At 41.1% G+C, this 16856-nt stretch overlaps 1 protein-coding gene across 9 annotated transcripts in view; it reads right to left on the reverse strand.

The window, feature by feature from the left end:
- The window catches only part of tcf3b (transcription factor 3b), a 36216-nt gene that overhangs the window by 7869 nt on the left and 11491 nt on the right, over positions 1 to 16856 (reverse strand). For 4 of the 9 annotated variants that reach the window (XM_050055840.1, XM_050055843.1, XM_050055839.1 and 1 more), the window contains 11 exons: positions 15965 to 16038; positions 15264 to 15336; positions 14715 to 14755; positions 14353 to 14485; positions 12285 to 12331; positions 4835 to 5131; positions 3533 to 3626; positions 3334 to 3392; positions 2012 to 2087; positions 1370 to 1431; positions 966 to 1160 (listed from right to left, as the gene is read on the reverse strand). In XM_050055840.1, the coding sequence (XP_049911797.1) occupies positions 966 to 1160; positions 1370 to 1431; positions 2012 to 2087; positions 3334 to 3392; positions 3533 to 3626; positions 4835 to 5131; positions 12285 to 12331; positions 14353 to 14485; positions 14715 to 14755; positions 15264 to 15336; positions 15965 to 16038 (1151 nt within the window). Of the gene's footprint in view, positions 1 to 965; positions 1161 to 1369; positions 1432 to 2011; positions 2088 to 3333; positions 3393 to 3532; positions 3657 to 4834; positions 5132 to 12284; positions 12332 to 14352; positions 14486 to 14714; positions 14756 to 15263; positions 15337 to 15964; positions 16039 to 16856 lie in introns of all 9 variants that reach the window. The other 5 variants (XM_050055846.1, XM_050055841.1, XM_050055845.1 and 2 more) reach the window with 4 other exon arrangements.

Here is a 16856-nt window from a genome sequence, read left to right on the forward strand (position 1 = left end):
ATGTCTGTTTGTTCTGAAGAGGAGGAGACCTCTGCGGAAAATTCCGTTCCTGCTTAAAACCTCCTGGACGTCTGGATCTCAAGTTATCAGAAATAAAGGTGAGCCCATATTCGCAAGACCAGCCAAACAGAGTTGGAGAAACACTGATTTGTAACGTGAAGCTGCTTTATTCAGTGTTTCTAGCAGTTTAAATCACCTGGTCTGTTTGTTTGGGAGGGACAGAGACGTCTGTGGATAATTCAGCTACCAGTAAAATTCTCCTGAACGAAAAACACTGGAGGAATTCTAACAGGGAGAAGTTTAAGCTGGTAGCAATCTGAGATCCTCCCTGCTAGATGCCACTAGATCTTTCACACAGCTCCTTTAATAATGTAGCTAATTAAAAATGTTTTACTTGTTTGCCAACGTCTTCTGTGTAACCAATGCCATTTAACTCACTAAACAAGATACATAAAAATACTATTTACTCCTAAATCGCTTGTAATTTTACTTTCAGCCAGCAGATGGCACAAATGATACATTGGACATTTAGTGTTCCTCGAGGAAATCAACTCCCAAGTAATGCATTTTTTCTGCTAAATTGTCTTACTTATGAGAACAGAAAACGTATTTCTTCCAAAAGGCATTTCACAACATAAAATCAAGTTACCCTATCAATCAATCTCTAATGTAATGGTTCCTGGGAGCCATGTTACACACAACATATAGTATTTTCTTACTCTAACCTCGATACCAACAGTTTCTCCAGAAATGGCGGATGGGCTGAACATGCAACACATTTAATTCTCCATTATGTCACAATGAAAACAAACTCCTTGCAGAGAGATTTCGGGATAGTTGAAAGAAATTATGTACACACACAAATAAATGAACACTTCTGTTTGTTTCATGTCATCACCAACAAAAGTCCAAGTCTCTTTCGAAAACATACAAATGACACACTTCGAGCAGAGCAGGTGACTCACCATAGCAGGATGTCTGTTGCTGAGGGCGAGGCTTGCATTGGGGAAAGCCGGAGAAAGGCCCCCGAGGCCCCCGTTGTGTACTGCGGACAGCAGGCTGTGCATGTCGGGGGCGCCCTCTAAGCCAGGACCCTGGCCCACAGCATGGCTACGCAGTACATGAATCGCCTCCTCCAAACGGTCTTCCATTTTACTCTGCTATATAAAGACAGACAGCGTACACTTAGATATTAATAAGACAAAACAGAATATGAGTCTAAGACACAGCTTAGTTACTCGAAAACTGTTTTTGAGAAGTAATTTTCTGATCTATGTCACTAACATAAGCATACAAAGACTAAGAAGATATTGTGGCAGCTTCATGCTTCAAATTAACTTTGATGCAGCAGAGAAATGTTTGAACATACCAGTGCATGTGGTGGCCCTTCATAGTTGGGTGTGGTTGGTCTTTGCCACTGAGACTGAGCTCCTGCAGAGAGAAATATTGGGACTGTGTTTAGTGGTAATTCTGAACTTTACAGCAGATGGAGCTGCAGACACGTTTCTGCGCCGAGGAACACTAAACGTGCAGAGGATCATTTTTGTTCCAACAATTTCAACTGATTCATTTTTGTGTGCCAAAAACAAGGCTGCAATCAAACTGAACAAGTTAAATAAATTGGACTGATGTAGGTATTCTGTGGCTAAAATTGAAATATTATCCAAATTTGCGGTTGCATGAGTGAGAATAAAGCACAGGATAAAACCACCTGAACTCAGTTTACCAACCTTCTGATTGGCAAAATTTACTCAGCTGTTAGGCTGACAGGGATCTTACGCCAAAGTAAGATAGCACCTAAATGATTTGAGTAAAATAAAGACAACTTCTTTTACAAACTAAATAATGTTTGTGAAAATGCAGATTTCTTTATTCTGGTGTTTAACATGACACATTACAGAGTGTTCGGAGATTAAATGTGCCTCAACGTAACACAGTTAAATTGACTTTTCATGTATAAGTATTAACAGTTTGATGCTCATATGATCTATAGGTGAGAATCCAACTGTACCTGCGATAGCCTGAGGAGATCCAGGAGTAGATGGAGCTGAGGAGAAGTTATTACTGTTGTGGTCCGACGGGTAAATCTGAAAGAAGTGATCAGAAAGCCAACATTATTACTGCACACTAAACGATGCATAACATTGATTTTCACGAGTTTTGTCAAACTGTGAAGTAGTGTGTGTCTGCGTAATAGATTTCTGTATCTCAAGCTGGTTAAATGCAGTGGTGGAATGTGTCTAAGGAGAAGAAATGTGTAGTACTTTCATTTTATTTGGTTATTTTAATCTCATGCCACTTACTATTTTACTATTTATACTCCACTACACTTCAGAGGGAAATGTACTTTTTACTCCACTACAATTATTTAATAACTTTAGTGGCCAGTTAGTTTAACAATTAGGATTTTTGCACACAAACCATATGACAATGTACAAGTGCAGCTGACACAATAAGTCAATTGGTTTGAAAAATAATTGGCAACTATTCTGATAATCATATGAAGTCACTTTTCATGCAAAAACAGTTCGTGGTTCCAGCTTCTCACCTGAGGACTCCTTTTAATTATGTTCATTATTTAGATTTATCAAATTTAGTGACATGTTTCCACATTACATGCTTTTACTTTTAATACTTAAATACATTTTCCTGATTATACTTACATACTTTTACTTGAGTAACAGTTTTAATGCAGGACTTTTACTTGTAACAGAGTATTTTTTACAGCGTGGTATTAGGATCTGAATACTTTCTCCACCACTGGTTAAAACCATGTCATAAAAACATTTTACTAGGGGATTAAAAGAGTTACAGCAAATTAAATAAGTCATAATTTAACAAGTATGTATTAACCAGTGATTATTCAAATAAAACAAATATTACAGTGTTGGTTAAACAATTTTTTTCTGTCAGTCTGAATATGTTTCAGGGCCCTGGGTTTGTTTGTGGCAGATGTGCCAAAAAGAAATGAACCAGAGAATTGTTTGTATACTTTAAATCTAATTATGTATCCAAAAATATACAAAGCACAATGCTTGACATTTCAGAAAACAACTATTATTAGGTCCCTAAATTTGATGATATCTTCTGCATATTTCATAATGCACAGTCATCTGTTTTTAATCAACAACCAAAATAATGCTAAAACCACTGACGGAAGATTTTAGTCAGCTTTGCCCATTCTTAGTCAATTTGTGTAAAGAAAGAACAAATAAGTGCAAATTTGACGAACATCACAGATTTCACTTCAGAGGAAATAAAACAAAATGACTGTAATTGTTTCATTGCCCGGCACTAATTTAGAAAACCAACAACAAACAGAAAAGAACTCACTGAGGCAAGAGCCTTCCCAATTTCATCTCCTGAACTGCCAGCTGTGGTGCCTCGGTTGGCTGCGGAGACAAAATAAATAATGTGAGTCAGATGACCCGTTAATTTGTTTTTGAGAAAAGAAAAAAGTATATCAAATGACCATGGGACAGACGCTACCAAGATGCCTGTGTGATAAGTTCACTTTTCATAAGTCCCTTACCCATAATGCCTTCCCCGTTGATGGTGGGTGTGTGGTTGTAGGTGGTGGGGGCTGAGTGGAAGCCGTTGACTTCGCTGCCGTGCAGAGGATAGTTCTGTGGGGACAGAGGCAGGGGTTGACGCTTCTGGAAAGGGGATACAAGTAGCTTCATAAGGCACAAACCACTCACAGAGAAATGAACACGTGACAAATACTTCATAAATAAAGTTTAAATATTTAACTTAATGTTAAGTGTTAACAAAGGGTTCCTACACATTTTCCAATTTAAAATTCCACATTTTTCCAGACTCATATCTCCAGACTTCTTGGTAGATTTTACAGTAGACCACATGTGACATCTGTGTACAAATAGCTGGATGTTTATTAAATAAATAAATGGTTTTAAAATTCAACTGTCACATGAATATTACACACTGAGACTATGCTGTTATGTTGCCAAACAATTGCCACAGAACTGTAGCTTAATATATTGAATAAAAAATATTATATTATTGTTCCCCATATATTATTTTGTCTCTTTTATATACAGAGGAACCGAAAATGAGTTGAAAAAGTTAAACAATCAAGTTTTCATAGCCTCTGTGGCCATGGAAACAACGATGAACGCAGCCTTAAAGGTGTCTTTACGTTTTCTTTCTGGTGAATAGATCACTGCATAACTCATACATGTTAAGACAAGACTAATATCTGCTTATTTGTGATGCTACGTGTATATAAAATTCAAAGGTATTGCCGCATTTTCTTTTATGATGGATTTGGTTTGGTTATAAAGGCACTTGGGACAGACCCGCTCTGTAGGCTGTGATGTACCAGCGTAAAGGCAGCTCTACGCAGGAGTGTGCTTTGAGTTGCAAGAGATATTTTTGCCTTGATTGTAAAAAAAAAAAAAAAAAAAATCAAGCCCAGCTTTGTCTGCACTCTCTCACACAGTGGTTAACATTTTGGCTGTGCTGGCTGCCTGCTCCAAACGCCATTAAAAACACTTGTGTACACACTTGTACGATCATTTTACTTTTGGAAATTCTGAATTTTCTAAAAAGTCTGGAAACACAAATATTTTTTGATACTTTCCACTTATCTGAACTTGGAAATTATCAAAATCAAATTCCAAACTTTCCCACACTGTGTAGGAACCCTGTTAACAGATACTTTAATTGATGTGTCTCATTCATGTGGTTTTATTAAAGAAAAAGAACAGATGCTACAATCTTTCCTCTCAGAGAAAAGTCATCAAGTTCGTAACATTAGCTCCTTACAAAAGCATAGAATTAATATGAAATAGAGAAAGTCATTTCTACGTACCATCCTGTCCTGTGGGTTAATTGCGGAGAAGGAGCCTGGCTGTCCAATGTGTGGAGTGTTACCCAGCATGGCAGAGTAGCCAGAAGACGACCAGGGGTCTTCTGAGGAAAGCGGAGACACATTTTCAAATATGAAAACACCTCCACAAATTGTATCACAGAGCAAATCGATTCCAGTGATATTATGAGCAATGTTACCTTGCATATAGAAAGAGCCAGGGTAGACAGCTCCGGGCTTAGCACCAGGATATCCTCCATTGTCTCTGGCATACTCATCACCAGATGTGGAAGCATACACCTAAACAAACATGCAGACAGTGAGCGGTTAGATTGTGATTTCTGAAATAACGACTCTACAATGTTCTCCTGAGTAGCCCTGAGCACCATGAGAGATGGAGTAACAAGGTATCGATCCACCCTGTCCTTGCTTTTGAAAACCATTTAATCACACTGGCTTCAAGTGGCCACAAGATGGCAAGAGGGAGTCTGCCGGCGGTGGAGGCAGGCCGGCTCCTCGCCTGTGGAGGAGAACACAGCGGCCATGCCATGCTGGGCACAGCGACGGCTTGAATCCCAGTGCACAGTGAGCACTTCCTCTAGCTCCCAGGACCCCAGTGACATCGCACTGCCTAGCCTGCAGCCCCTCCCTGTAACACACTCAGTATCAGCTCGCACACATACCATGCATTCAGTGAGCCAACACACACATACACACACTCTCCAATAGCAATACCCTCAACTAGCACTATCACGTTCTATATGGCATCAAAAGAGGATTGAATTTCCAGAAAACACGACAATGGACAGCTCTGACGTTTCACATTAGCACCATTAGGAATCTCACTTCCTTTCTACACATTGCAAAACAAAAACGGATGCCGGGCCTTAAGTGACACACATCTCCGCACTCCAAAGCCACAGACTGGAGACGGACATGAGAAGCCCTCAACACCATCAGCCGCCACTCAGGCCGTCTTTTTCCTCTCCTCCTCTGTAGTACATGGCAGATAGAGGAAGAGAGAAAGAGAATGGAGGCTATGCTGCAAAGAATGCTAATCCAGAGAAGGGATTTTTTCTGTAATTTGATTTAACAGGGAGAAGTGGAAAGGGAATGGAGAGATGCACTTCTAATTACAGAGCCATCTGCCTGTTCCTGGACCACATCCAACTCCACAGGCAGCTGGGCTGAGGAGAGGGAGCGAAGAGAGGGAGAGAGATGGGGGCTGGGATCCAGTCAGCGAGAGGGAGAGGGAGAGGGAGAGAGAAAGAGAGGGAGAGAGATTGCAGTGGGTAGGGGGTGGTAAAGGGGCAAGGGGGAGGATTGAGGGGAAAAAATGAAGGCCCTGATGATTTATGAAATGGGTAGAGAGATAAGGGGTGTTGAGGGGGGACAGGAGAAGGTAATCTAAATGACTTAAACAAAGCTTGATATGGCCAGGGGAGTGTGAAGGAAACAGGGGATTTAAAATGATCACGGTTAATTCAGGGGAAAACATGACGGAGATGGCTTCATTTAACAATAGGCTTTGAGTTGTTCTTTCACGGGGAACAATGTCGAGTGAATCCTGCTGCTCTAGATGGGAACAGAGAACTACACAATGACTGGTGCTGCTGGATAATTGTATTCTCAGGAAGAAAGGGGATTTCTAGGGTAAAATCCTCAACTAATAGGGGTTTAATGTAATTCAGGTTATGACCGTGTAAAGGTCTCTACGCTAGAAAAACATGGGTTTTGGCAAGGGGTGGGGAGTAGATGAAGATTAACATCAAACTAACCTCTAACCGCTTTAGTCAACCACTGAGGGTTTTGTGATTAGTCTACTGGACAACTAGGGGGCAGAAGAGAAGTTCCTCCATGTTGGTTGATTGTTGCAGATGAGAGGGGGGTGAAGGTTCATGAGGTTAGGGCGAGGATCTTGTGTACAGGTAAAGCTGGAGAGCTTAAAGGGAACTGAGACACAGCCTTCACAGTGCAGCTATTATGTACACATTTGCTGATTCACAGTAATATTTAAGTAAGAGAAGTAGATAAAAAAGAAGAGTATGTTGATGGTGAAGAGGAGCAGGAAGGGAGGGAGTGTGGGAGGGACGAAAGACCACAGGATCATCATCGGCAGTCATTAATCTGGGCTCAGACACGGGGCTAAGAGGCCTCGCAAGCACCGCGCCTCACAACTGGGTCACTCACAGGGGGAGGCCCACCCAGGCCATCATGTGGTGAAGCGTAGGCGGAGGGCTGGGGGAGGTGGGGGGAGGGGGGTTCACACACACAGACATCTCATCATTCGCACTAAAAACCACGCGGCCATCGTTCACACTGCAGGGAATGACTGAGGTTCAGACAGTGAAAAAGAGGGGGCCTTGGTCAGACAGAATTTTCACACTCAATCTCTGTGATGTAGCCACCACAGAGGAGTGTGTCTACACGCAAAGGCTTCATCAGCCACTTCAACGTGACAACACCCACAGGTGGAGAGGGACGGCACTGATGTCATGTGAAAAAAACAAAACAGGGTTCTTTTTCAGCTTCTTCTAAACAGGTCCAATTCTGATCCGTCTCCATACTGACTATTACACCCCTTTTCCACCCAAATTATTATATGCCGGTTTTTAAACGTGGGAAAACCCATCCAAAATAAGCAATGGACTCCTTTCCCAATGCCAGTAAACCAGAGCTGTGTACATGGCTCTGCGGTGGACGAGTATGCCTTTCTGTTTGATATGTTTTTCTTTACTTGTCTGTCACATTCGACGTCACAGACCAGGTTAGTAAACAACAGAAATCAGCATGGAGGCCTGTGAAAATGTTCCTGTGGTTACTTCTTTTTTATCCCTCTCTTTTTTTTTGTTAAGATATTTTTTGGATCATTTGCCTTTAATGGTCAGGACAGGAAAGTTTGAGAGGGGGAGAGAGAGAGGGGGGATGACATGCAGCAAAGGGCCACAGGCTGGACTCGAACCCGGGCCACTGCAGCAACAGCCTTGTACATGGGGCGCCTGCTCTACCCACCAAGACACCGACGCCCCATCTTTTTTATATCTCTTAGGCTACTTATTAAGTCTCTCGCTCAGACTTGATGCTGGCTAAATTTTGAACAATGTTCGAGCACTGCTTGGACAGAGATGGATGGTATTTTGAGGCAGTCATCATTGCATCACACTGGCAAAGGGGCTAAAATTAGTGCATCCACTGGGGTGTCATTTTCCATCACTGCTGATCGGAGCCAATCGGAGCTAGAGCTGATAAATACTTGTGACTACTGCTGTCATTTGTCCCAGGAGTGAATGCCAATTCTTAACTTTCCCCATTAAACACAGAAAGTGAAAAACGGGGCTTTAATCGCTGTGATATGTTCCCACCTAATCAATGCAGCCACTGCATCTGTTGCAACTATGTCCCAAACTGAGATGGAGTCTGAACGCAGCACTGTTAATGCTTGACTTGATTCCCTGCAAGATTACGCATCCCTGGCTCGGTGATTTGGACCTAGTCAGCCATATAAACCTTTTAAATTTACTTCATCCATGCGTTGAAAAAACATCAGCATAGGCATGAGTAAATTTTCATTTAACTGTTGTTATCGAAATTTGTGCAAGATGGTGACACTGTAGGGCCAAAACGGGGCTAATGTGTGTGGGTTTAACATTTTCCAATTGGCAACCCCCTCATATTACATCCCAGATTTACATTACATTACAATATTTGATTATTAGTATGAGGCAAGGAGTGTCAGAAGGGTAAGGGACAGGGGAACAGAAAAGGTTTAGGAAGATGAGGGAGACTGTAAGAATGGGGAACCTTTCAAGACTCCCTTCTCTGAGTTACGCTCCTATACTTAGACTTGGTTTCATTTTATGTCTTCTTTTATTTAGTTTATACGTTTTGGGCTTTTTATATTATTATTTCCTATATTATTCACTTTTTAAGTGACTTCTTTTAACTACTCTAATCACAGAATAAAATCCTATCTTCTACATCATCTCAAAACTCTTACGCAAGTTCAAATGAGTCATGACAGAATGGTATGTTGAATGTAAATTCCTCTTTGGCTTTGAAACATGAAACATTTTGTAACCAAGTATTTACAAAACTAGTAAATGAAACTGGTCTTAATCTTCCTCTAGTCTGCCTGTGTTGCTGGTGTGTACTGCTCTGTACGTCACCGTGCTGAAACACACAGATTCCATAACCAGTTTATCTTTTAGGTCACTGTGGTCACCTGAGAACTACAGTAGTGTGTGGACCGGGCGTCAGAAAATGTTTACGCAATGGCCGTATTTCATATTGATGATCCAGTGGCAGCTCAAGCAGCAAGACAGGGCTCTAATAGCAACAGTAACACGAGCAGCCGCTGGGTCGGGTTCTACTGACTTGAAAAATCTAGTTTTCCATTTCACAAAAGCAAAGCATCTGTTGGTTCAGGACTTTCAAGAACTTCAATGTATCAGCAGAGGAAAGTATTAAGACAAGTTAATGTTGAAAATGCTTTGTGGTATTCTAATTGGGCAAATGGCCTCTGAGTCATCTACGGTCTACAGCAGCTGAGATTGTACGGACGGGCTGGCTGGTGAGCAGCAGCACACAGGACTCCGTGGAAATAATCTATAAATGGGAATGATGTGGGCAACTGCTGCCTGATTCAATTCTTTGTCAAGTCACTCTAAACTAACAGTGAGATTCATTCAGGATATATTCGAACATGTCACAGTGACTTGTGTTTCCAGCTATGTGTGGCTGCAATCATTTGCACACACACACACACATCAGCTGCTGGGAATTCTGGGCCCACTGACAAAATGTGACACTTGGTACAGTAAATCAAAGCACTATATGATACTTCGTACATCTTGGACTGAGCGCCGGGGTTCAATAGCACTCTGGTGAATCCAGTATCAAATCCACGTCACCAACTGAAATCTGACTGAATCTATTTGGGTTAAGCTTTCCTATTCTAAAAGGAATAGAAGTTATTAGTAAGCTAATATTTAGGAACTACAACTCCAAGAGTTATATTCAAAGAAGTGAAACTTTGGCAAGACAGATTACACATTTGCTATATGGCCAAACAACTTCCAGAATGGTTTGTCCTTAAAGGTGTACATGCAGAACTTTCCTAAAAACAACCTATAGATTCACACAAATGTAATCCCTCTCAATCATCACTCATGACCCAGTAGAAGAGACTCTGCCCTCTGCCTGTATTTTCCTATTTTCTTCTTATTCTGCTGTGTTTGGGTCGTTCCTGGGCACAGCGCACAGGTGAGGTAAGGACTTAATAAAAAGTAGCCACCAGGTGCCAGACCATAAGCAGCCCACATCCAAGAGGAAGCAGTGAAAATCGTGGACACAGCTCCGAAAAATGCAAAAGTAGTAAAGAAGAGTGAATCTGGGGTTTTCATTTAGTTTTGCTAGCGATTCGGTTTACAAAGAGGAGCCAACAACTCCTATAATTTACCTTTAACAAATCCAAGTGTCTTATAGAGCTGTCAAAATTGGCTATAACCATCAGGAGTAGGGCTATAACGAGTAGTCGACTAATCGATGACTAATCGACTAATCGGTTTGAGTCATTTTTCATAGAGAAGTACTATAAAAGTACCCCAAAATACTCTTATTGCAGCTTTTTACATTCAAATATTGGCAGCTTTACACACTCTCCCATGACGGCAAACTAAAACCCTTTGGCGTGAGTACGAAACAAGACATTAGATGACATCATTTTGGGGTTTGGGAGAGACAGGCCGACATTATTCAACATTTTAACACATTTTTCGATAAAATGATTAGTCGACTAATCGAAGAAATAATCGACAGATTAGTCGACAATGAAAATAATCGTGAGTTGCAGCCCTAATCAGGAGTATCACTACCTCTAAGATAAAAAAGGGTTCAAACCACTATCTATTTTTAAGCCTTAGAAATACACAATTAAAGAATATCCTATATCATAAAATTTCATTTAAGTCCGCTGACCTGTCTCTCAATCTTGCCCCTTTTACACATGGACTGCAAACCTGAAATTATCTGGACACTCCCCATAGGAGCGGTGCGTAAGAACGGAAATGTCCAAATCAGTTGGATTGGACATTAAATAGACTTTATCCTGCCAGCTCCCTAATGCAAAGTCGGCGTTAAGTCAGGTTGATCTCATGTGAAAAGAGCGGGTGATCATCTGCACAATTCACAGTGACCAAGTGGGCACACTGATGACGATTCAATCACGCAGCTCACACAAAACCAGAATAAAACATCCATCCCAGGGTAAAGAAGAAGGGTCATTCATACAAAGACTGCTATGAAAATGTCTAACTGCAGAGATGACAAGATTAAGGAACTTCTGTCAGTTAGGGTCAAAGCCTAAATCATCAGACAAGTTCAAGAAACGACAAGGGTCTCAAAATACGAACTAGCTACATGACCACGGTGTAATCCTCATCATGACCTCCCTCTTGCACACTCTCCCTAGGCATCACCCTCACCTAAACCAAACAAAGTCCAATAGGTAAGGACACTTCTGACACATACAATCTCTTGTTGTGTGCTAAAGAGAAAGCGAAAGAGAAACTCCTGATAACATCCGGACCTGACTCTCTCACTGTCCGGAGGTCTTATGACAAAAAAGCTCCTCTCTCTGCTCTGTGGTTGATGCTAGAGTGAAAACTGAGAACGCTCTGTCTCTCAAATCGAGACCAAATAAATGAATCCTAATTGATATGTTATTTGATAGTTTAATTTCAATACAGGTTAGGTAATGTTCATACTGGTTTAAATAAATAATTTGCATGCAGTGCAGCGGCCCAGACACCCACGAGGACTCATGAGGCAGACAGACGAGGTTGTGCTGTTGTTTTTGTTTTCACAATCAAATATTAAATTTCACAACAGAATGTCTGTTTTTTTATTTGATTATATAATCCAATTTAGATTACTTGTTGCAGCTCTTGTGTTTTATTGCAAACTGACTACAACATTGAAGCAGCCACCACAATCCAACCTACTACAACCCTTTATCACAATGATGTACCTTCATTACCCAAATCCAGGACCTCTGCGTTCTTACAAAACGTATAATTCAAATCGGGCCACTGAAGAAGGTGAGTTAACAGACTTTGACAAGGTACCTCAAAATCCTATAAAATTGCTCGTCTACATGACAACCAGACCCTGAACACCACTTGAAACCACTTGAGTGTAGTGTAGAGACAACCACAGTGATGATGTTTATTGGGGCCTGAGTTGCCTGACTGTCAGCTCACTGAGAGTCTGACTGAGCAGAGGGTCTTTACCCCTGTCTGTCACAGAACTGCTCAAGCAGAGTGGAGAGAGCAGTGTGTTCGTGCGTCCGCCTGTGTGTCTATGTGTGGTAAGTGTGTGTAGTGTGAGAGAGTGTGAGAGAGAAAGAGAGAGAAAGGACTGTGAGCTGTGAAGGCGAGCAGAAATAAGCTCTCACCGAGGACGGCAGGCCAGGGGGTTTCCGAATCTTCTTTGGCTGGGTTTCTACATACGGGCAGACAGAGACACAGAGAAAAGGTGAACGAGAGACAAAAACACAAATAAGGGCTTAGCAAAGACACATTTGTCAATGACATGTCAGTTCAGGTGCAGATTCTTTGTGTGCCTCAGTATGTTCAGTGTTTTCTGCAGAACAGAAAACACTGAACATACTGAGGCATGTGTGCTTGTGTTTATGTGCATGTCTGTCAGTGTGAATGAATGCTGCTGTGCATTCATCTGTACAAAGCTCTGTTTTGAAAAGATTTGTCCAATGTAGGTAAAAATAACTACAAAGGATATAACAAACACAAGTGCACAAAAATGTTAACACAAAAATTTGGTCTAGTTAGCTCCATTTCATATCATTGCTCCTACAAGTTCATACACAACAGAGGTGAGATTTACTTGTAGGGCTGAAACACTTTGTCGCTAGATCAGTTAGTCAATTGTTAAATAATTAATTTGTAACTGATTAGTCATTAAAGCTAATTCTTAAGCAAAAATTGCAAAATATTTACACCTTCCAGCCTCTTATATGTTTCATGTTTTATATTTTCTGGTTTTCTTAGCCATCAACATTAATATCATTCAATTTTGGGCCGCTGGTCAGACAAAAGAAGCAATTTAAACGCTGAGTCTTCAAAAGGGGGTCTGCAGAGTTACTGACAGGGGGGACAAAAAATGATTGTTTGGTAGTTTAATTTGGGCTTTAATTCAAGTTTTTGTTTTGCTTATATTAAAATAAGTCTGAAATAAACATCATCATGAATCCATCATGTTATCAGCAAAGATAAATTGGCCTATTCCTAAAAAATGTTTTGCTTACATGCTGTTAACATCCTTATCTGTTGCCAGGCAGCCAACTCTGCATGAGTATATATGCAATATCTATTTTATTAAGAGCATAGCTATTACTCTGTCACATTGCTTGTGTGTTAGTGTACATGACCATATCTATGTTTACTTTCCTATTGCTGCTCTGCATGTCTGAATGTAATGCTAATCTGTGTGTTGCTTGCACGTCTGTTTGTGCTAACATGCTGTTTGTTGTGGCTGCATTATTGTTTTGTACAGATGCTCTGCTGTTGCTTGTTGCTTCGCATGGCTTCTGTTCTACCTTGACACTTTCTGTTTGCTGTAGTTAATGCTGTCTTTATGTCTATATGCTGTCTTTGTCTTGTGAAATTTATCCTTTTATTGCTTTCATCTTGCCAAAAGGACTGCAGTTGAATATTAGCCAGCTGGCTAACACTGGCACATTTACAGAAATGTTGATTAATGTGCATTGTCCTTATAAATTAAATGATAATAGAATAAAGACAACTTTTACAATAGGCTCACCATTACCTGTAAATCTTTGTGCAATCATGTTAGCTAGCTAATGCTAAATCACTGTGCAACACCTGTCTGTAACAGCGAGGCAAACTAGTTAGCTAACAGTTACGTAAGATTGAAACATGTTGGCCAATTAGCTGCATTATTATTTTGAGTGTACGGACATTCGTGTGAACCACAATGGATCTTTTTGTAGCTTTTAAAGCAAGACTTCGAAATGCTGTCCACCTCAGAAACAAACATGATGTATTAATATATGAATCTGCCAATAGTTATCGTATGCAGCAAATAAAGATATGTTTATACATGGCAATTTAGGCTGCCCTACACATTACTGTAGGCCCAGTTCAATATGCAACTCAGTTTTATATAGTAAATATAGTAGGGAGTCCCTGCTCCGTCTCTTTGAGGTAAGTGGTTCTGAATCACGCTGAAGACCCCTGATTTAAACAATGTGAAGGCATCACCTTGGACTGTGGGAAATTGTGGAGGAATATTTTACTATTTTCTGACATATTATAGACCAAATAATCTAGAAAATGATCAGCAGATGACTCAAAAATGAGCTATTAGGTGCAGCCCCAGTTAACTAATCAAAAAAGAAAGAAAAGAAACCCTTCAGGGGGAATGATATAAAATAAAAACAAAGACAGAAACAAGAAGAAATGTGTCCTGTCTAGTTATTTTACCTATGCCTCCATCAGGCGGCCTTCTCCTGGGGTTGTTGGGGTACGATGGGTAAAACTGGGAGCCTGATTTCAGGCCAGAGGGGGACATGGCATCTGGGCTGGGCATCGCTATGTCGCTAGGAAGAAAACCAGGCTAGGAGAATAGAGCAAGACATGGAAACAAGGTTTTACTAATAATACTTTCAGGGGCGTGGGATAGCACAAACAGCTTCTCTTCTAGGAAATGAAGACGGTTAATTCAAAGTGTTTAGCATGAAAAGAGAAGTGAGAAAACAAGGCTTCCTTTCCATGACACATTACATGAATGTAGTTCTCACACACATACAATCTTACAGGAAGATATAAGGAAGACGCCAACATACCTGGCTTCCAAAGGGAGGGTACGGTGGCCTCTCATTTTTACCTGCAAGATAAAAGTGAAGATTGTTTAAGCGTCAATGCGAGTGAAACCACGAGCACATTAAGAGGCAATGGTGTGTGCTAAAACAAATGAAAAGTAGGTTTTTCTAAAGTACAAAAAGTCCAGGGATGCCCTCCCCTTTTTCAGTACGCTCAGCTGCATAAAGCCGCCTGCCAGACAAAACCCTAGGGAAGGTTTCTGCTTCAGTGCCCTAACATCCCCAACACTCAACGAATGAACACAGGCACACACACATGCACATACATGCATGTAGACACATACACATCCTGCCACCCAGAAAACAAAGTACGCACAACAGTCGAATCGGCCATTATCAACGTGATTATTTTAAAGCTGGAGTGTGACGAGGCAACACGTCCTCCGTCACTGAGAGGTAAATTTATGCGCTCATTCTGCTAAAGTGCTAAAAAGGAATTCATCAAGGATTTTTTTTTTACCACACCAGAGTCACTTGTTAAAAGTAATTAAGAGAGCTAAAAAAAGAACATACCTGCAACCCCTGAACTGATGAACGGAGAGGACAAGCCTTCATGCTCGCTGTAGTGGGATCCTTCGCCATAGCCCTGTAGGAACAAAGGTACAAAAACAACATGAGCAACCTTTAAAAAAATGTAAATAAAATGCATTCGTTAAAAGACCTAAATCGTCACCACTCTTGTTAACACACACCTATATGGCTTAGTGGTTACCCTCCCTCTGCTTTTCTGTCTAACTAACAGGATCCATGCCAAACAAATCTGCATCAGCTCGGGGGATTCAAACCGACTTTCTTAATTATCAACTTGTGGTAATCAAAGCCTGCTGCATCTATTTCACCCCCTGTTCCTTGTATTTACACAGAGTTGTGCCAAGACAGTTACAGCGGATGTGAAGCTGCAATTACCGGTGGGCTTCCACAGAGGTTCTGGGCTACCAGAGAGCTTGCCAATGCCGGATCCCGAGCCAAGGTTATTAGGTAGAAAGTAAAACTACCACTTCAAATCAAACATGGCACACGGCATGAAGAAGCGCTAAGCTGTTGTGGTGGTGGCAGGGGGAGAGGGTGTGTGTGTGTGTGTTCAGCTATGGCAGAGTGATTAACTGAACGTGTGCGAGTGTGCAACAATATCATGGCATCTGGTGTTAATGCTTAGATCTCCAAACTTAAAATCGCGTGCGACTTAAGAGTGCAAGTGTGTGTTTAGATCTTACCCGTCCTTGGCTGAAAGAGGGGCTGTTCTGTTCTGCTGAGCCCCAAGACCCAGAGCCGCTGCGCTCGTCTATTGCTGCAAGAGGACAGACATATTGTTCAGACTGACAGGTAGGGACACTAGCAGGTTAGGGATGCAGGAATCAAAAAGCAGGTTGGACTAACGCTGTGGAGGATGTTAGCAATCCCCTAATGACAGTATATAATTATTATCCTAGGTGTCACAGCAGATATGTAGAAATGCCCTGGTGTTGGAGTCATATCAAGGGAACCTGTCACCACATCCTACTCTAAACATTCAATGTCCTTAAGTGGCCACAATGGGCTTACAAGCGCCAGGAGAGAACATCACTATTGATCAAAGGCACCGCTGTCACATTCAAGATGCAATGCAATGTTAAACCATTTCTGGGGAAAAAAATGCTGCTCAATGTACCCATTAGTGTTTATTACGGTCACTAAATAGCAGAAAATTAACCATTCACATGCCTAATGTCATCCAAGAGGATAACATGTCATATAAACCACATCTAAATTCCACTCAATCACACTGACACACACAAACACCTAAAATAACACAAAACAAAATGCCCAAACAGGAACCTCAATGTTTTAGGTAAAGAAAGAACCGATGTGTGGCACAAAGGAAAAACACAGCCAAAAGACTGGTGGAGCAGAAAACTCCAAAATACCCCCATCATCCCCTTCTCCCTGTCTTATGCACTAATGCTATCCAGGCTCTCTGGAGACACAAGCCTTAATTGCATGCTGATTTGCATAATTGTGCATATTAATGCGGTTTCCTTATGAATATTCATATTTCGTCTTTGATTTTTGCCTAATTAAAAAAATGTGTGTGAGAAAGCAAAAGAGAGAGCGAGCGGGTGGAAGGAG

Source organism: Epinephelus moara, chromosome 10 (assembly GCF_006386435.1).
Source record: "Epinephelus moara isolate mb chromosome 10, YSFRI_EMoa_1.0, whole genome shotgun sequence".
Lineage (NCBI taxonomy): Eukaryota > Metazoa > Chordata > Actinopteri > Perciformes > Serranidae > Epinephelus > Epinephelus moara.